This window comes from Caloenas nicobarica, chromosome 26 (assembly GCF_036013445.1).
Source record: "Caloenas nicobarica isolate bCalNic1 chromosome 26, bCalNic1.hap1, whole genome shotgun sequence".
Taxonomy (NCBI): Eukaryota; Metazoa; Chordata; class Aves; order Columbiformes; family Columbidae; genus Caloenas; species Caloenas nicobarica.
The window spans coordinates 5,009,500-5,029,903 of NC_088270.1; the positions used below are offsets into that span (position 1 = coordinate 5,009,500).

The 20,404-nt window shown below is 47.8% G+C and overlaps 1 protein-coding gene across 10 annotated transcripts in view; it reads right to left on the reverse strand.

Moving 5' to 3' along the window:
- The window catches only part of GRAMD1B (GRAM domain containing 1B), an 87,838-nt gene that overhangs the window by 7,693 nt on the left and 59,741 nt on the right, over window positions 1-20,404 (reverse strand). For 5 of the 10 annotated variants that reach the window (XM_065652121.1, XM_065652120.1, XM_065652116.1 and 2 more), the window contains 15 exons: window positions 17,819-17,839; window positions 16,726-16,749; window positions 10,115-10,199; window positions 9,138-9,241; window positions 8,897-8,992; window positions 8,678-8,758; window positions 6,417-6,532; window positions 5,772-5,928; window positions 4,939-5,128; window positions 4,412-4,555; window positions 3,795-3,913; window positions 2,476-2,618; window positions 1,717-1,820; window positions 1,122-1,325; window positions 857-947 (listed from right to left, as the gene is read on the reverse strand). In XM_065652121.1, coding sequence (XP_065508193.1) covers window positions 857-947; window positions 1,122-1,325; window positions 1,717-1,820; window positions 2,476-2,618; window positions 3,795-3,913; window positions 4,412-4,555; window positions 4,939-5,128; window positions 5,772-5,928; window positions 6,417-6,532; window positions 8,678-8,758; window positions 8,897-8,992; window positions 9,138-9,241; window positions 10,115-10,199; window positions 16,726-16,749; window positions 17,819-17,839 — 1,679 coding nt within the window. Of the gene's footprint in view, window positions 1-856; window positions 948-1,121; window positions 1,326-1,716; window positions 1,821-2,475; window positions 2,619-3,794; window positions 3,914-4,411; window positions 4,556-4,938; window positions 5,129-5,771; window positions 5,929-6,416; window positions 6,533-8,677; window positions 8,759-8,896; window positions 8,993-9,137; window positions 9,242-10,114; window positions 10,218-11,871; window positions 12,689-16,725; window positions 16,750-17,818; window positions 17,840-20,404 lie in introns of those variants that run through there. The other 5 variants (XM_065652118.1, XM_065652117.1, XM_065652123.1 and 2 more) reach the window with 5 other exon arrangements.

Consider the following 20,404-nt stretch of genomic DNA (forward strand, 5'->3'; position numbering starts at 1 on the left):
AAGGCTGTCTTATCATCATTACACTACTTTACATCTCCCGTATCACTGCAGCGACTGGCTGGGTTGCTGCTGCAAACCTCTGCAGTCTTCATCCCCACCGGGAAAAGGAAATGCAGAAAGGAGCTGAATTTGAAAAGTAACCTCATTCTACAAATCTCAGCATCTTTCCAGCTCACTAAAAGGTAACCGACAGACTCCTCACATACACTGAGCCCTGTTGCGATAGCACAGTAGCTCCCAGAGAGCTTTGCATGGTCATCTTTCATGACAACAATTAGTTTATCAGCAGATTACATTAAATGACTTATTCTAAATTTAAAAAAAAAAAACCCACACAGTTTCTAGATGTCACTGAAAATCTCTAAATGGAGTTGCTGAAATAAAAAAGATTCTTTCTACCTGTTGTTTTCCGTCTCTTTTAAGTATTTAGTCCCCTTGCCCTGTGTGCTACTAACACTGTTGCCTGTGTCCCAGAAAGCATAGCTGACCTGCGGTTAGGACTCCCAGACCCATGCAGGTCTGTGAAGCCCCTGCTTGGTTAAAACAAGATCAAAACTGAGTAGAGAGACACTGATAAAATAAGATCCAGAACCTACAGAGCCAGATCAGTGGCCAGCTAAGTGCTGGCAAAAGCTGGGACCAAGCCAGGCAAAACAGCTGATGGGGCGTTTCGGGGAAGTTTTAATTCCTTCTTTTCTGCCTGTCATTGCTCTTCTCTATGCTTGTGCAAAGTTTGGGTCCAGAGAGGAACATGAGAGAGAAAAATGCCGCACAGGGGAGAGCACAGAACTCGAGAGACAAGAAAGGACCAAAGTTTTTAAAGGCTGACTGTGAAGGAAAGCAAAAAATCACTTACACAAAACTGATGACAAGGAGCAGCTTGGAGACGCTCTGCAGGTGGAAGCCGCTGGGGCTCTCCTCGGGGATGTGCCGTGTCTGAGTGGAACCTGAGGAGACAGCTGCATTTAGGCTAAGAAATGCTGTCCCGTTTCCATCTACCCGTCCCTCCACCTCAGACAACCATAATGCATCCTCCCTGCACCAGAAAGCCCCTCTTCCCACTGCACAAGTAAAGCTCGTTTTTCTCCAGAGGTACCCGTGAGGGCTCTGCAGTTCCTTGCCTGCCACGTGCTTGATTCGATGTGCAACCTCCTCATCCGTGGGGGTGGTGACCGGGCTCAGCACCTCCTCCAGGTGCGGCACCCGCAGATGGGCATGGGCCCGTTTCCTCCGGCGCACGGTCGATTGCTTGCTCGCTTTCTCTTTGGGAGATTGTCTGTGGACCTCAGCCAGGTACGTACTCTCGGTTTTGGTCAGTTCACTCTCTGCAGAGACAGCAAGGGAAAGCAATCAGTGGAAGTGGCCTTGCTTAGATTAAAGCCCTCTAACGGCCCGGCTGCTGGGCCAGAGAAGTGGGCCATGCCAGGGAACACACTACGCACCCCTTACACTTTTTGCCCAACTCTGACCCCGGACTGCCTGCGCTCCTGCCAGAGAGCAGGATTTGATGACTGGATTAATTCCAGCGAGCGCTGCCAACCCTGTGGAAATAAGTCTGGCTGGCCCCTTTCGTCATACAAGCCGCTCCGAGGCCTGGTCCGCAGTAGGCTGGCGGCAGGAATTGCTGTCGCGCTGCCCCGCTCGCAGGGAAGTGTAAACTGTAGAAGCTGCCCGTTTGTGGGTCATTACCGCAGCTCCAGTCATTGCCACTCTTACCCAAATGACGGAAATAATCTTCTAGGCCGCTCCAAAAATTCTTCTCAATGAAGGATTTCACCAGCCCCCAAGGCTGCTTCCTGTAACGTAACTCCGTGGAAACCCTACGTGGAGAAAGGAAAGTCATTCTCCCAATTTTGCTTCCTGAGGGCGATGTCAATCCACAATCCTTTGTCAATGTAAATACGAAAAATAATCATGCACACTGTTATGTCTGGAACGGTCTCAGCCTTTCGTGTTTCTCGAGGAAAAGCGTTGCATGAAAAGTCCTTCCAAAAGGCCACGGCAGGACCCCCGAGACCTTCAGCCATGTGGCAGGCGGACATTTACCTCACTTATCCAAGTCTAACACAGAAGCCCATAGCTTCGCCCGGTACCAAATTCTTCCGCAATTCCCCCCAGGTCCTGCTCAGAGGCACATTCCCTGGAATTATGTCCTGTTGCTTATCACACACCATTGACTGTGTGTGAGCACTGGCCCTGCAAACCACTGCTTCCAAGAAAGGGCCAAGAAAACCCTGTAAATCCTTTCCCTGACCCAGCTGTAACTCCCCTGTATTGGGTCTGGTTTTTGCTCAAAGTCACCACAATAGGCAGCTGCCCCTACGGTAACTCTACGCGACAGCAGTGTTCTGGCAGTACGACAACGAAATAAGGCTAAATTCTCCCCAACCCCTTCTAACACACGAAACAGCAGAACTCCCACCCAAAGATGACTTCTGGACATCAATAAAGCTCTTTATCCCACAAGATGTGTACCTGAGTCGGCTTTTGTTTCTGGCAACACGAGTCAACGTGTAGCGGTTAATGGTGTAGAAATAATCATGGTAGGGGACGTCGTGAGTTAGCACCTCTGCATCTATGACATAGCACTCGCTCTCTTGGCTGGCTTTGTACATTGTCTGCATAAAAGACAGCATGCAAGGCAACTATTAGTCTGGTTAGAACACGGCTTCAATAGATTGGCACCTTCCCTATGGCACTTTACAAAACCAGCTCTGCCACAAATACGAGACTCATCTCCGCAATTTTTCCGTGAACAGCTCACCTTTAAGGGAAAGCATGCTCGAGGAAACCAAGTGTTTCACGCAGTTGTTCCCTAAGGGCGTATTTCAAAAGGGGCATTCGGTTCCAGCAGCTCAACCTCCAACATTTTGTATCAGACACATAGTTACGTACACTGCCGCGCGAGGAGCAGTTCCTTGCGACCTGTGCAAGTCTCACCTCTCCTCACTAAACTGGTGTCTGGCTTGTCAGGGAGCAACGCGATCTAAAATCAGAGGTGGCCCTGCTCTGCGTAGAGGTCCTTTATAGCATAAACTATTCTGCGATTCTAAACACCATAAAAACATGTCAATTACTTCTTTTAAGTGCTTCTGCTCTGCTGCTTTCTTTGCCCCAGAACAAACCTCACGAAGGGGACAGTCCTTTCCCTGAAATGCGGCGCTCAGACACCCCACCTTTTCCAGGCTCCCTCTTAGTATTTCCTCAAGTTCACTCTCCGTGTTTACCTTTGGCCACTTGAACATATCTCTGGACATGAAAGGAGGTGTTTTCTCCCTCTCCAGCTGCAGCCACTATCAGATACAGCTAGTCCGGCTCTTCCCAGTGCACTGCAGATGCTCCCCCCTTTTTACCTTTCCAAACAAATCATCTAATTGTCATCACCAGTAATAAAAAAGCCTGGACAGCTCTGGGTAGAGCTGTGAGAAGGACTCGCCAGTCAGTATCTGACTTTCTTGTGCCCTGCTAATGAACAACATCTGCTGGACTGACTGCAGCTCAAAAAACACCAGTATGTGTGACAAAACAGTTGTTAAAATGTGCTGGCTTGTTTACAAACTCATCTGCTTTTGCTGGAAAATTTATGGTCCTTTCCTTGCAAGGCAATCCAGTGCGAGTGCAAGGTTAGCTATTCACGTTTGCAGTGATACTGGGTAGCATGTTAATACAAGAAAAATGTGTAAAGGAAAATGGATATGGAGAATGAAAACATGCAAAGCAGCATGCCCAAGACAAGAAAACAAATCAGGACCTATTTCTACAAAGCATTACACCCCTGCTCCCCTTTCACATACCTGCGTCTCAGTGACAGTGGCAGTTTTGGGGGCCAGAGGGTTAGTGAGAGTAATGGTATACAAGATCACTCTGGTCTGATTGCCATTTTCTTCCTTCTTCCAGGGATGAAAAATAATATCTGAGAGGACAAAACAATATTCCATTCAAGTAACTGGAGAGGGACCTCGGGTCAGTTCCCCAGGGAAAGGCACAGCCATCTAACCAAGCTCAGGCCAGTATTTCCTTCCCCTTGGAGAGCCTGGCTGCAGAAGCGCTAGAGCTCAGCTGAGCGTGAAAGGTCTGCTGTGCTAACCGTGCATACTTTCCCCTCTTGCCAGTGCAGGGAAAGGGGAGAGGCTGAGGACATCGTGCCTTGAGCAAACCTACAGTTACAGGGGAAGGAGGACTACAGCATGACTACATCACCGACTGCACATCATCACTGAAACACGGCTGGTTCTACCTGCTTTTGATTACCGTTAGTACAGACTACAGCTGTTCAAGATCTGCTCAGCGTATTATCAGGCACAGTTACACCTCCAAGGCGTGTGCCGAGACCCTCCCGCTGTACGGGCCTCTGCGCCGCGCAAGGAACGCAGCGTCCGGCGGCGCCCAGGCTTTGCCAGCAGCGGCTCACCAGAGAACCGGCGCTGTTCCATGAAGTCCCTCTGGAACTGGGAGTCCGTGAAAAGCAAGTCGTACAGCTTGTCCACGCTGAAGTTGAACACTTCGTTCACGTACTGACGGCCGTTCAGATCCTCGTAAAAGGCTTGGACTTCCCCTGTGAGGAAAGACGCCGCAAGCCCCAGTCACGGTCCTCTGTGCCAATATCAGAAGCTGCGCTTTCACAGTACCAGGACCTTCATATTTTACTTTGTGAAGAAGGAACCCAAAGAAGATACTTCTAACCCTTTTCCTCCACTGGTCCCAGGACAATAGTTGGAACATCCAAAGGTGTAATTAACTACATGGGTTATTTTAGGGACATCCTTCCAAACACCCCCCCCCCATTCACCTTCTGCAGCCCAGGATGGGAATTCTTCGCATCTTCTGAACTCTTAAGGTCCAGAAAAGGAATTCAATATTTGTCACTCCAGTCCCTCGCTGGAAAGGACGGGAGAAGGCTGAAAACAACACTGACAAGAACGACCCTTCGCCACATACCTTCATCGTGGGTCTCTGATGAGTCACTGAGCTCAGTGGGGATGTCTTCGTTGTCATTGAAGTCTAGGGAAGGGGAGTTCACGGGGCCGATGATCTCAATCTTCTCTCCCATGATATTTGCAATGCCAAGGTCTTTTTCCACAGGACTCTCCGCCACTGCTTCCTCCTCTTCTGGTAGAACTCCATCGAACTGCAGCCAAGAGAGAGTGCAATGAGGGCAGGAACAGCACCTGGACATTGGGGGTTATTTCTGAAAACCCTACATCTGCAGGCTAATTTTCGTATCTTTAAACATTTGGCCTCAACATGTCTGGAAATCTATTCTGTAAATAATGGAGAGAGAAGGAGGGTTATCACCTCCTCTCAAAGAACCGCACACAGTTCAAGCTCGGGACAGACACAAGGCTTTTTGTTTGTTCAGACAAGCACACAAACAATACTGGTTTTGCCCCCAGGCAAGCCCTACACAGCTAGGAAAATCTGAGGTTATATCTAAACAAGGTCTGCGGGCACACACTGTTTCCTAGGGAATAACTGAGGGCAGAGGAGAAATTACAACCCTTTTATCTCCAAAACTTTTCATCTGAAAGTGCAGAAAAGAAAATACTCTTGCCGCTGAGAGCCCCAGTTTACTGGCTCTTAGGCCAGGCGCGCTTTGCTCACTTTTTCTTGGCCAAACGCCATGCTCACAGATATCACTGACCCGAGGCCTGTGGTCCGCCGCAGTGGAAGACGAGCTGCAGGGTAAAGTTACCCGGTACCTTCGAGGGGTCCCAGCTGGATCCCAGAGAACAGGGTTACTGCTCCCACGGCAAGGGAGGAAGAACACTTACCGAGGCTGGCGCTTCGCTGCTTCCCGTAGACGTCAGTGTGCTGGCGGTGACAGATTTCTTTGGCAGCTGAGGGCTAGCTTCTGGCTTGGCCTCCATGCTGCTTTTTGAGGAGCTGTCATTGACTTCGTTCTCTTCCACGGGGATTTCTTCACAGTAGCTGAGACGCCACAGAGAACACAGGTTTTTAGGTTTACCCCTCTCAGTACAGCTACAACTGGACACACAGAGCAAGTCAGAATACGTCTATGAAGTTTCCAGTCTGAGCGGAAGCAGAAATGGCTCAGCGCAGGGAAGATCAAGCCCAAACTTTTCAATTTTTTATCCGCAGACTCACAAGCATCAGCACTTTCTGACCACGTAACACACTGGCTGGCCTTGTGACCAAGATGCTTTGGCATTTACAGAATTGTTCATCTAGCTAAGCAAGTAGAAAGGCAGGCATTTCAATCCCTACTGACCTCTGTGAGGAAATGGTATGCTTTCAGCTTTCTAGACATCACACATTTAAGGGCAAACATTCAGCCAGAACCCAGAATCTCTCACCAGGGACAAAGAGCAGTTTGAGGTATGCGATATATCAGGACTCCTGCTCTCCTGAGGCCATCTATTCTTCATCACAGGCAGATTTTACTCCTCCTCACTCACCCCATAGTGTTGAAGTCATCATCAGGAGGCACGTAGTCTTCATCATCGCTAGTCAGACCCAGCTCGTTCCCATAACACTGGTGGACAAAGTGCCAGAGCTCCTTGGGACACAGAGGCTAAGAGAGGGAACAGAGAATAGCACACATTTTCACCTGAGAATACTAAAATATAATGAATTTTTGGAACTACCATTGTCAGCAGTATTACATTCCTTGCCCTGAAAGGAGACATGAGAGATTCTGACGCAGCCCCTGGTGGGAGGTGAGACTCTTCCGACAGGCTCACCTCTCCTGAATTCTAGGGATGCTCCAGAGTGGATTATGCGTTACTGGCAGGCTGTCCCAGCTCCGTGCCGGCTAAGGGCTGCAGGTGTACGTATCCTCACGTTCCTCGGCCACGCTGCCTTCAAGGTTGCCCCCACTAAGCAGTAAGATGCCCTTTTGCCAAGGAAGCCTTTGCTGTCAGCCCAGGTTCTGCCCTAAAACCTCACGGGTTATTTTTCCGTGCCACAATCTCATGTTACTTACGACTATTAGAAAGGCAACACATAGTGCAGGACACAAAATGAGATTTCCTGCTACAATGCTGTACAAGTAATAATATAAGCAGTAAATCTGCATTTCCTTTCACACGTGTTTTCCCCGCCTCTTCTGCTGTGCCTCCATTTACTGTCTCCTACTATACAAAATCCCAATGCCTTATGAGGTTTTTTCCCTCCAAGTTTGTTTAAATTAAAGCTGCCTAAAGAATTACAGCTGCAGGGAAAATGATCTAAAACAGCAACAGAGAAAAACATTTCCTGTTGCAGTTTAAAATCAAAGGGAGTTTGTCTCACCAGATAGTATTGTGAAAAGCTTGCATACACTTCCAGCTAATACGAGAAAATAAATTATCAAGACCGTTCGCAAAAGCCCAGATTTTTAGGGATGCAGGTCATTTGATCACCATATGACTGCGCTCTGAGGTTCATAAGAAATGGGGCAGGAGAACTTGTGATTTCAATACGTGGTACAGGGATGAACAAGGATCGATTTTACTCACAACAAGTTTATGACCACTGACAAAGATTTATTGGTAATGAGGGAAAACAAATCTAGTGAACTTTTTCTGAGTTGCTGGTTTGAACTTCTTCCCGTAGTCACTGCATGAGATAAGGCAGGAAATTTTTAATCTAGCTCCCCAAAGTAGCAATCAGAAGCATGGGAAAAAAAACTCTAACGAGAAACTTTTATCCAGAAAAAATGTCTAATTCTGTTACACCTTCTTCCCACATGTACTTTAACTCACATGTCGTATCAGGAAAAATAGGCCAGGCTCTTTCTCCCTCTCTCCTGCCAAGCACCGATCCTACATTTGGAAGAAGAGTTCTGGAAGTGTTTCCTGCCTTTATCACTGCATGTCTCAGCTCCCACTTGCTTTGACCTTGAAACCAAAGGCACTGAATTTTGTGAGGAACTTCAAAAGGCTGATCAAATTACAGCAGATGGTAGCAACACAAGCTGCCCAATGCAAAGCGATCCTTTTACATACTAAATACTGCCCTGATTTTCAGGACAGGGTATTCTGGGTGCTCGATTACTTCAGCCTTCCAGTACGGTATGAACTCAAGCCAGAACATCTCGAAATGCTAGTGGCACTGTACGATCAGTTCACGAGTCTTACTCCCTCAGTGAGGCCAGAAATACTCAATGGGCTGTGGAACAGATACTCAGATCAAATATAGGATATATGGGGCCTCTACCATAGCAGGTGCATGTTCCTGCTTTATTTTAAAATCCAATGCACTGAGCCCTTACCCAGTGCACCCCACGCCCACCGTTGGTCTCGTTCGGTTTTGGGATGCCCTGAACATCTATTCTATATGCTCTTTTGCTGTCCTGTCTTGAACTCTACACTTCTGAAGCACAGACTTGCTAAGAGCTTTGCCTGTGCACTGAGCTATTTCTGTTGCATTTTGAACTGCTTTCTTCGGGGCGGTTTCACTTGAATTACGGACCTCGAAAAAACGCCTTCCTGAGACACATGCTTCCACACCTCAGCAGAGGCAAAGCAGCAGCTACTGTGTGTGCAGGACACAGGCAGAATCCTATGCAAAAAGAGAGAATTGCACCTGCAGTTACATACCCGCGCTGCCTAAACACACGTGCTCACAGTCCCTGCGCCTTTTTGTGCACGTGCATTAGTCCCAGGTATTACGCTTCTGCACATATTCGTCACCTCCCTTTCATCCCACCCCAACACGGAGGTGCTGGTCTCTGTACCTTGTCAAGGAGAGCATTCTGCCAGAGTCTGAACATCATCATGTACGTCCTGTCTCGAGCCCCAAAGGAAGTAAAAAAGTGCTGAATGGGAAGAGATGGAGAGAAAAATCAGTTCAGAAAAGGGTCAAAAAAGGGAAAAAACCTTGCAACACACTTATGTTCCCCTGGCCCTTACAGCCATAAGGAGTGACCCCAGAGGTGGAGGCTTCAAGGCTGTACCTTTTCAGTGTCAGTGCAAACTTGGATGGCATTAGGAATGAGCCGTGCTGTTTTTTCCTTGGTCATCGAGCAGATATCCTTCAAGCGAACTGTCAGCTACAGTCAGTGCCATGCAGAAAGGGCAAGGGGAAAAAGACCACAGGTAAAGAGAGACACTGATGAGAAAGAGTGCTCTTAAAGCAATGTCAGCAAATATGCTGACATAAAACACGTGCTCAATGCAGCAGTCTGACAGCCTTACCAGTGTCTCCCAACGGAAGATGTTGCTGTAAAAGCAGATCCAGTTTTCAGAGAGGTAGAGGCGGCCCTGCAGGAGAATGTCTCTTTGTAGCGCACATGAGTAATCTGTGGGCGGACAACAGATGATAATTTAGGAGCACCGAAACCAGAAGACAGGACAACCTAAACGTGAGGATAGGAAGCAGCATTGAGAGAAAAAGCTACTTGACAGAGTCCTGCAAAAGCCAAAGGCAGAGGCAGAAGGAACTGAGCCGCAGCTGCTGCTCTGTCCACTGGGTTAGGATTCCTCCCGAGGGCCTGTTACAGACAACCTCCCTACTGACTGATGACCTTGCCTTACTAGCTCGTCATTCTGCAGCATCCTATGAACTATTTCCAGATTTTATTCTGTCTTTTCACCTTGTAGTGTAATTGTTCACGTCTCTCTCAGTTTATGCATCCTAAATAATTTCTATTCCTCTGCTAAGATGTGCATTTTTCAACAGTATGAGATCACCAGTTACATAAGGTAAAAGAACGGATGCAATGCGCTAGGCAGTCACTAATCAGCTGCAAGGCCAAAGCATAAATGGGCTTGGGAAGGGCAGTCATGTGTGACTAGCAAGCATAGAGGATGTTAGAAAAAAGGGAAGCTCAGCGGTACATACATTGAGACATGCAACTCCGACCCAATGAGGAAAGAGCTCTAACATTAACAGGCTGTCAGGTTTGGGGGAGCACTGTGGAAGAAAACATGCTCCTCAAATGATGAGGGAACAGAGCTGTAGCTGATACAAATCAGCGTTACTCTCACTGAAGCAAAATGAATGAAACCCATTAGAAATGGTACGGAGGGGTTCCAACTATGCACAAGAAAGACACGATGGGCTTGGTGGCAATTTCTCCAAAGAAGAACAAGCTGTATGCACGTGTGCTCTCATTTCCTTCTCAAACCACAGGCCAGCACGACAGAGCACTGCACCAAGGAGCCGACCTTACCTACGATGAGGCGCTCCGTGTCAGGAAGCTGCTTGAAGAGTTTCCTGAAATCTTCATTCCGTTGTTTGTATGTCGGACTCAACACCTGCAAATAACAGAGCGCCTGTTAAAGAGAGGGGCGGGCATGAGTACAGAGAAATGGAGTGGGAAAACAGGAGCACCTCGGTAAGGAGAAGGGGGATCAGATGCACTTACAAAGCATGAGGCCAGGAGCTCCCATCACAGCAGACACACAGACGGGAGGATTTGGGATTTAGTGCATTAAGTGAGAAGAAGAGGAGAACCCGACTTGGAAGAGCAAGTACAGAGCAGAAGGGCTATACCCACATCTGCGAGGTAGCAAAACGGAATTGCACGGAAGCTGTGGCTGCAGGAGAAATCTCTTCCTGCGATCCCAGACTGTACAAGGTGTGACACGTGCTCTGTTTGCAATGCATCAGTTCGCTGCCAATCCCCGGCTCTCGCCATAGCAGTGCAGCAACACCAGAAAAAAGGTGCTTTACTACAGCGGCAGCCCTGCCAGAGGAACATGAATGATCGCTGCCATCAAGAGCTCAAGAATAATGCAGTCATCCCCCTTCCTCTCCCCATCAAGCGCTCCGCTTGGCGGTCAGAGAACACACAACCACCCGCTGGTGCAGCGAGAACACTTCTGTGGGGCTCAGAAGAGGCTCTCGCAGGGACTCAACCGTGTTCTGCACTTATTCTGCAGACACGAGGTCTCATGGAAGGCCTCAGAGAAGATGCTGCTCTTGGCTGGAGGGAGAGCAGAAGCTGGCTGTGTACTAAACTATAAGGTGACTCTGTCCACGTTAGACCAGCTCCTGTGCACCATGCCCAGGCGGACAGCTGCTCCATTATAGCCAGAACAACTTTTGAAGGCAGAGTTGACTGAAATAGAAGGAGATACAATTTCAGGAGGACCGTATCTCGCATCTAATCTATTGGGTTCTTTCTCCCATAAATGCAGGATGGTAAAGCAACCACAGGTACAACCTCCTCCCTCCTTATCTCCATTTTCTCTCAACAACCCTCTCCTATCTCTTCCAACTGCGCACTACAAATCTCCCAAAGCACAAAAATGCGCGCACCGCAGAGCCTTCCAGCAAGGGCCCCAAAAATCAAAGTGATTACAGAAGGTAGCTTCTGTTTGAGAAGTGGTGGTGGTGAGGTTGCAGGGGTGGGAGGAATATGAAGATTATTTAGCATTAGCCTTACAAAATTGTCAAATGCTGTCAAATCAAAGAAGGAAACACAGACACCATCACCTCCCAAAAAGCATTCTCTCTTCCTCACACCAATTCAACAAACTAGAAACAACATTTTTTAACATCAACTCATATATTTGCTCCAGACCTGTGGGCCCAAAGGAAAGTATCTTACTCCTAAATAAAATGTGCTAACCAGCAGATGACAAAAATATGAATTTTACTTACCAAACTTCTAGCCTGAACATCTGGCAAAGCTCTTGGCCAGAGACGGGCTCCAGCAAGAGCCCAACCCCAATATTTCCTGGGACAAGCAGACAGGATGGGAAAGGAGGAGGGAATAGAGATTACAGTCAGCTCTGAGCTTTGGGTTCAGTGCATTGCAGCAACCCAACCAAGCAGCGCAGTCTTCATGTGGAGAGCTGCTCCCCTCCCTTCCCGCGGTAAGGGATGCTCTGACCTGTCTAAAACCTGTACTACAAGAGACGCTTCTGCTTGGCACCAGAACTGCTGTGACAGGGACAAACAGTCCAGTTTAGAGACACTCACAGCTGGAATTTCATCTGATCCCCAGCTGACATTTTCTTGCGATAAGTCGACAAGCGCCTCCAGGTCCCACAGCACACACGGCAGCTCTTGATCCAGCACAAGATCCCAGAGAGCCCCGCACTCCAGCAAGGAATCCATAGCGTTCCCTCAGCTCTTGCACAGCTCCCCGTGTTCTCGATCGAACTCTGCTTTTCCTGTTCCTGCTGTCACCGCTTCTTGTTTAGATTCAAAGCCAAAAGAGATACAGCAGCTTGGCAGAAGTTTACATGCCTCTCCCTACTTTCCTGCTCACATTCAGTTCATTTGCCCCAGTGGACTCTGTAGATCTGAGAGAGGATTTGTCATCCAGAGGACTTTGAAAAAGTGGCTCATTAGGGTAAGTGCTGGTGGGCGACCTTCGTGCTCTTCGGTTCCAGTCTCACCAGCTTCTTGCTGTGGGCAGCAGCCCTTACAGAAGCACAGCAAAAGTGCCGACAGCCCGAGCAGCCCCAGACAGCTCCGTGCAAAGTATCTGCAACTCCTGACCGAGGCGCGATGCCCAGGACGGCCAGAGCCAGCAACTCAGATAGCTCCGACCGCCAGGACCCCACCGGACCAGCTGTAATTCACAGATCCAGCCGCGGTTCCCAGGACCGAACAGGACGGCAAACGGCTCAGACTCCAGCTGCTTTCTTTTTCCCCTTTGAAACCAGAAAAGCAGTTATTCCTTCAGTGCCTGCCTCAGGCTCTCCTCTCTAGTCCCTCTCTGCTTTGAAAGGCAGCTTCAGTCCCTGTTCATGTTTCTCATGGAAGGAGCGGGCGGGGAAGATACCAAAAGGACTCGCACAAGCTTTAAGTTACCGTAGCTGGGTAATTCTGCCGGCCAATGCCCTGCAGTAACCCAGGCTCAGCCCTGCCTCCCAGCAGATGTTTCCTGTAATGGAAAGTTGCTGGACAGAGTGTGCTGGGGGAGGCGCGAGGGGAGTAAGGAGAGACCAGTCTAAAGAATACAGCTATGAGAAATCAGCCATGCGAGACCCACACAGCTAGAAACCTTCAGGGCTCTGCAACTCCTGTGTGTATCTCTGAGCCCCCCCTCAAAAGCACTGGTCTTTCTAGGTTTCATTCATTACTTGCCCTTGGAAATGAAGGGCAAGGGCTTCCTTCAGGCTCCCGCAAATGAACTCCCTGCAGGTTCCAGTGCTCGGGGGCTCAGATGCACCTCAACAGCGCTGTTAGAAGGAAGCGGGACATCCATCTGCCACCCCAACGGGAGGGGACGATACACAAAATTTATCGAGCCTGGTAAGCACCAAGAATTAGGATTACAGACATCCGCAAGGTACCTGCATGGCTTCACTGAATGGCCCTCTTTGCTGGAAACTCCTTATGGGATTAATTAAAAAAAAAAGGCAAACAAACAAACAGAAATCACCAGGATGCTTCTGTCCACACACCCACCCACGTCCCTTTGCAGGACAGACAGGAAGAGCTAACCTGGAGGTGGGGACAGCAAATATTAATTCTACCGCAAACATAGAGAGACAGGACAGGATGGCACTGCAAAGGGTGGGGAGAAAAGGCTCGGTGGGGGAAACGGGGAGAAAAGGGTGACTCCCCATAGTTAAGATCTCCCTGTTAACACACGAACAAGCCCTCTGACAGGAACTGTAAAGCAACTGTTGCTGGGGGGTGGGACAGCACATGGAAGTCTGACAAGACGAGAACTGAGAAAGGTATAGTCTGGTACACCACGCGGCACAGAAAACGGCTGAGAAGAGATTGCAAGGGGCAGAGAGGAAAGGGAAAAACTTCTCCAATTTGCACGACTGATGGACTTGCTCGTAACTCTTTAGGGAAGATTTACGTTGCTTCTGGACACAACAGGAAAACTACTGGAAAAGAACAGAATACATTCCCTGCTTGTGTGGGAGAGTTTAGAGCCCACTGACAGCACGCCTGCTATGCTGATTAATGCCAGCAAAGAAACCGGCCACCTGTCCCACAGCATTTCTTCCAAATCCAGTCTGGTCTCTCAGGTTTTCTTCCTTTTTTTTTTTCTTCTCCTTTTAAAAGTGAACAAACAGCAGAGGTAGAAGCTTCAAAGTAATCACTGGCCATTTGGGGTAGAAAGTGGATTCGATTTCATTATCACATGAGCTTGCACCAAAAGCTCACTTCTAATTAAGTGCCTCTTCGCCACAGTACCTGTTCCAGACCTGCTAATGCATGCACCTAAAATCATGGAAAATCTGAAGGGAATTGCCTATGAAAAATACAAGGTCTACAAGAAGGTACTGCAAGAAAAAAAACGGGCTCATTTCTTATGGCGCTCGGTCTCGGCGACTGCTTGACACTGTTCTTAAGAAGCTGCAAGCGCTGCGCAAAGCTCTGCACAAAGAAAGGCCCTTCGCAGCATCACAGCACACCACGGACCCTCAGCCACCTCCCGTCTCCTCCAGCACAGGCTTCTGCAGCAGTTTTCCCAAAGGAAAACCTAGGGCTACCTACTTGTATTTGACCAGATTTAACTTTTGAGACTTTCACCTCTCGCAAGCCAGGCTGAAAGCTGCCCTGTGTGCACAGCATTTGTTTGCAGAACTGCAGGTGCAGGGCTCCTGTCCCACTCCGTGTAATCCTCAGTGCAGACTTTGCTCTCCCAAAGATAAGTGGGTACAACTGTGCTCCTGGTGATCTTTTCAGTCTTTTCAGTCTTACTGCCAAATGTTTCTCGTAGTATTTAAGAACACCTAAAGGGACAATAAGTGCCTTTTCACTGTAATTTTTTCCCCACTAACCGCTCTGGGGCCACCGTGCACAGAGGTGAAGAGGGGGTGGCTCACATCAGTTATAGAGAGAAGCTCTAAGTAGAAAAAAATTTAAGAACAGTTGCAAAAGAGAAGGCAGGTGCAAGGAATGTGTGTAGATAAACACAAAGGAGTACAGAGTAGAGCAGACCTTGGGATCTAAATAGTGAACTGAAAACCTCGTGGACGGCTACAAATCTCACCTCCTCCCTGGTGTCAACTGTGTTTGTTGTAACTTTACAAGATCATCTTGTTTTCTTTTCTGGGAGTATGTTCTGTAGATTCTCCTGATGCCTGGTGTCTACCAGCACAAGGACTACAGGAGGCAATTTACAGAAGCAAGCCTTGCTATGGAATGGCAGCTAGAAACGCTGCAGAAAATCAGAGATGTAAAACCTAATGTAGGAACAGTCAGGGAAGCATAAGGCTCAACAGTGCAATTGAGAAAGAAACAGGCAGAAAATCATGGCAGACTCGGGAGGCTCCGAGCCCCAAGTGTACATTGACCCCAGGACACAAAAGCTGCGAGCTCCCCCGTGCTTGGAAATGGGGCCCTTCACCCCAAGCCCAGAGAACAAAGGAGAGAGCTTTCACCCTTGGCAGCAAAGTATCTCTGGTTTGTCTCTAATTTTAATGACGTCTGCTGGGTGACAAATTCCTTCTACCAACTCGTGGAGTTCGTGCCACTCCCACAGCAAATGCGACCTTGTCCTTCATGTCATCAGGGAAGTGAAACACTAATTTCCTACCTCTCTAAGCGCATCAGGTCTACAGAGTAAGTCTCATCCGTTTCAGTAACTAAAATTACAGAGAAAATTTGCTTCTGAGGTCTATTCTTAAAAAAAAAAAAATTATTAATAATTTCAACACGCAGACACACGAGTCTAAAGCAGACACCCATTAACTGCATCTTGATATCTAAGCATGGATGGGTGGGGCCTAAACCACAGCTGACCGACAAACCGAGTTTCGCTCCGTAACATTTATTCTAAACCAGAGTCTCCATGTCTGCAGTTCCTCACTAAAGACATGAGAAACACCTCAAGGACTTTTTCTTTCTGCTGCTAGTGAACTCGGGCAGCCCAGTGATCTGCTCTTCCACCACGAGGACATGAACACAAAGCAAACCCTGGAGGGTTGGGTATATTTATTCTCAAACTGGTGTTCTTTTCTAAATCTCACAGTGCACCCAGACCACTTTGCATTTGTCCTCTGGAAAGCAAAGCAGAGAAAGAACACCAAGACCAAGAAAGGGCAGGTCTGCCAAACCGATCCGTGACCTCGGTTCACCCCTTTTCTCCCACTTCTCAAGCTGGGAGGGCTGTCAATCCCAAAAAGCACTGGTAGGGGTCAAAAGGAAAACACACAAGGCAAGCAAAGTTGATAGCATCTGAAGGAAAAAGTAGAGAAAAAGGAATCCAGGAGAGGGAAAAGGAAGGATTCCAACTGGCAAAGAGGGATACAGTGCTACAAGGACAAAAAGACCAGTTAAAAGCAGCAAAACCTGAAGTAATCTGAAGTAAGTGACATTTTGACCACGGATGCTCTAGGGATCTTTGAGGACCGCATGCTCTTTGAGGCAAGGACTGTATCTTTGGTTTGTGTTTGTACAGTGCCTGGCACCCGGGGCTGCTAAACAGGCACAAAGGACAATGTGGAGGGTGTTTGCTCTAAGCATAGTGAAGCTTACGCAAAATGAAAGTGGGGGAAAGTGAGTAAATCGTAGGGGTGAAGACGTAGCCTCCACAAACTCATTTCTACAGCTCCTCTCAGTGAGGAAAGAAATAGAAGAATCAGAATGGTCCAAATGCCAGAAAAATCCTGCCTGGAAAGAGTTGGCAAAGAAGGGAAACTATATCAAGGAGATGCATTAGCAAATTTTTAATGGTAGTAATACTGCCATGTAGGATTGACTGCCTTTCTGGAGTCTGTGGCCCATCCGTATTTCCACATTGCTGCTTTTATCTGGCCAGAATGTCTCTACTAACTTGAACACGGTTTTGTTTTGCTCTCGAAAGGAAAAAAACTGGGGCGGGGGGAAACCACAAAAAATGCAGCCAGTGCTTACTCTCCGGATGTACTGTCTCTCATGCTGAAAATATATGAAGGAAAAACAAGAGAACAGAAAGATAAGATAGAAAGGACATGAAAACACGAGAGACCCACAGAAGCAGACCACAGCAAAGCATCATGCAGCAGGGTATGGATCTCAGCAGCCACGGTCAGAAGCAGCTCTTGTGTAATAGCAAAAGTCACCTCTAGCCGTGGCCAAAGATTTACATTTTTGCAGCAGTCTGGTTGAGTCTGTGCATCTGCTCAAACTGCCACACTCCACGTTCCGTTATCTGCCACTTCTCCGTCAGTTTGGCCTACTATGGCTTATACTTCATTCTTAATGCCATTGCCGCTGCGCTTCTCTCTGGTTCTGAGATCACGTCTTTTGCTGTCCTTGCTACTATCCTGGTGCTGATTATATACAGCAAGTAAATAAGTCTGCGTCTGGTGACTTTGCCCAACCTGACTGCATTGTATCAGCCAAAATCACTGGTTCTAATGTCTTGTGCTGCAGGAAGCTAGGAACTGCTGCTGGACACGGGACGGCTGCTGCGTTTGCCTACAAAAGCATGGTGTGCTGGTATCTATGATACTTCAGAGCGCTCGAGGGGTGGGGGTTCAACCGTGCAAAGGTGACACCAATCGTGGAAATCTGCACGCCACCAGCCTTGTACCAAAAATACTGCCACTCGTGCTTGCAGAACGAAACTAAGATCAAGGCAGAAGCAAAAGGTGGTTTGTGTTTCTGTGAGGTCAATAGAAAACAATTCCTCTCTTGCCCCACACCACCCTGAGAGATGCAAAGGGTTTGCGCAGTGGCAGCTCTGCCTGTCACCACATCAAGACCAACTCTGCTGGGAAACGGGAAGGTACAGGATGTGGAGATCACCAGAAGAGTGCCTGAAAAGACAAAGCTTTGCTCTCTGTCTCTGGCATCCTTTCCCTCAGGATGTCAGTCCTCCTTTGCCAGTTCCGAGCCATTTCCATCTCCTCTTTTTGGAAATGGTCAGTCTGCCCCAGTGCCACTGCAAAGCCCCCTGCACCTTCCCCCCACCCAGGCACCCAGCCCATATTCACCCAGGGACAAGAGAAACGGCAGTACTTACATTATACCAACTCTGGCTTTTCTGTAAGGACAAAATAAAAGAGAAGCATTAGTTAGCACAGAGATCTTAGGATCATAAAGAAAGATGGACAGAGAAACGAGGTCCAATCTGGTTTGTATAATTAGTGAAGTGAAAGTGGGATTAAACAGAAGATTTCAATGTATTTCATAGCGTGGTCTAACACAGGTATTTCCAGGTACAGGAACAAAGAACAAATCTAGAAGCACGAGTCCATAATAGGAAACAATTCAGGCTAATGTGTGCATGTCCACATGCACGCACACACGCACAAACTCACACGCGCATGCTGTAATCATTTTTGCAGAACAGCAGCGCCTGCTAGCAACGGAGGAGCTAATCGTAATCACTGCCAGCCATTTCTTTTAAAGGCTTCATTCTTCCACGTCTGCTGGCTAGGTTGCAAAAATCACATTGTGTTCAATGGGCACTGTGCAAATAAGCCCTCGAAGAACTACCAGGGGCCAGGGACACAATTTTACTCGCAAAAGCCATCAGGCAAAATTTTCAATAGTGTTTGAAATTTTAAAAGGGAGACATATACAGAGACAGGAAAACTGCTGAAGAAAATCAGAATTTCAGTGCACAGGGTTTTGCATCATCTGCACATGTGATTTTTTTTGTCCTTATCATGGCATTTCAGATGGTTTAAGAGGACAGGCCGCACGTCACGCTGGAGCATATGAGAAAGCTAGCTCAGCTTGGAAAGCCACCCGTGGCGATTTGCAGCTGGAGGCGAGATTTATCCTCACAGAGAGAGGAAGAAATAACCTTCACGCTCCCACTCCAGTCAGACGGGCTTTCCAATGTCAGTACGCTGAGCGGAACTGACAGAACGTCCAGGCATCCCCCGTTTCGGGGTGGATTTACCGCAGGGCAATTAAGCCGGGGGACACTGCAGCCTTTCCCCGCTAAGGGTGGTCAGGTACGGGGCACATTGCCAGGCACGGTGTGTGTCAGCAGCCGCACAAACATGCCTGTTCCTGTCTCCCACCAGCAACGGCATGTCTACATGACACTCGTGGCAGTCTAATAGACAAGGACAGAAGCAATATGTCACTGCATTTCTTTCATCGAAGTCATCTTGCTTCTGACCTTGGACTGGGAGTATTTTTCACAGCTTTGTACCCAGCCTGGAACATGAAGGACGACATACTGTTGTCTGACTTGTCACAGAGCCTGCGGAAGTTTCACTCGCAGAGTTAAGTTCATATGCACAGTAACACAGAAACTACCTGCCCTGGGATAGCCCAGGACAGGACCAACAACGTACAGGATGTTTACCATAGGAAAGTAAGTGCAAAGTGTTAATGAGATCGGATTGGACCAGAGATTTCTATGAAGACATGGGGTTGCTTACACTGTTCTTCCCCTAGACCTCCTTGCTTGCAGGTTCCTGTGCTCCCTATACACCATGCCAGTAGATGACCTCACTGGCATCTGCATCTCATTTATGGAACAAACCTTCCTGAAGGGTCCCTTGCAACTTTGGGCGTTTCTGCCAGTTCCGCTGCACTGGTCCCTAATCGAAAAACCCCACAGTAACGTAGTATATGCCACAGGCCAAAGTACAAAAGTTTGACATTAAAAAGAGGAACACCCGTAAGGCTTTACCCCAAATCCTGGGGAAACGATATGAAGAACTGAATACACAGTACGGCTCATCAACTAAGAAGCAGCGGAATTTCCTCTTACTTCCTATGCTTTTCCATACTTGGCCATATCCTCCATTCGTAAAGCGTCTGGTTGAAGTCATCCTTCTCTGCAAGTAGGACACGGAAAAAGGCCTTATGCAATTCAGCCTATACTAAAAAAAAATCGGGGGAATTAATCTTAATCCACGTACACACCACCTTGCCCTCAGGAGCACAGGGTCTAAGATGGAGTGATTTTCCTGCAGATTTGTTTTGCCACCTGTCTGCCTTAAAGAGCAAAAGGCATAACTCAGAAATTCCTGGGGAAAAAAAAAAATCATAATCAAACTATAATTGGCGTAGATAAAACAGAGGCACTCCTGTCACTGTGTCTAATAAATCAGGGTGCACGTGTCGTGCTGTCAGTACACTGCCACAGCATTTCATTGCCCTCTGCTGCATTAATTGCAGTAACTCTTTTCCGCCTCACACTTGAATTGCTGCAAACCGCGGCTCCTCTGTGAGGGAGCTCTGCAGCTCCTCAGCTCTTAAGCTCTTCCACACAATTACACTGACATCCAAGCCTCATAATTTGCCTCGACCAAGTGTTCTAAATATGAGGAGATTCATTCCCCGTGACCCTTGTTTTGCACGTAGAGCAGACTACAGGAATTCCAAAGAGAAGGGAGAGTCAGTCCCTAAATCTATCTGCAATTGTATTTACCTTTTTTTTAATTCGCTGAGAGTTAGAATCTAGGGGGATGTGAATTGTGAAAATCAAGAGACAGTATAATGGAGGGGGAAAAGAAAGAAAAAAGAAAAACATATTCTTACTTTGAGCAGGTTAAGTCTGTCATACTGGAAAAAGAAACCATAAGCATTAGAACTGAAAAGAGAGAATAAATAAGCAACAGAGGAACAGAGTTGCACACAG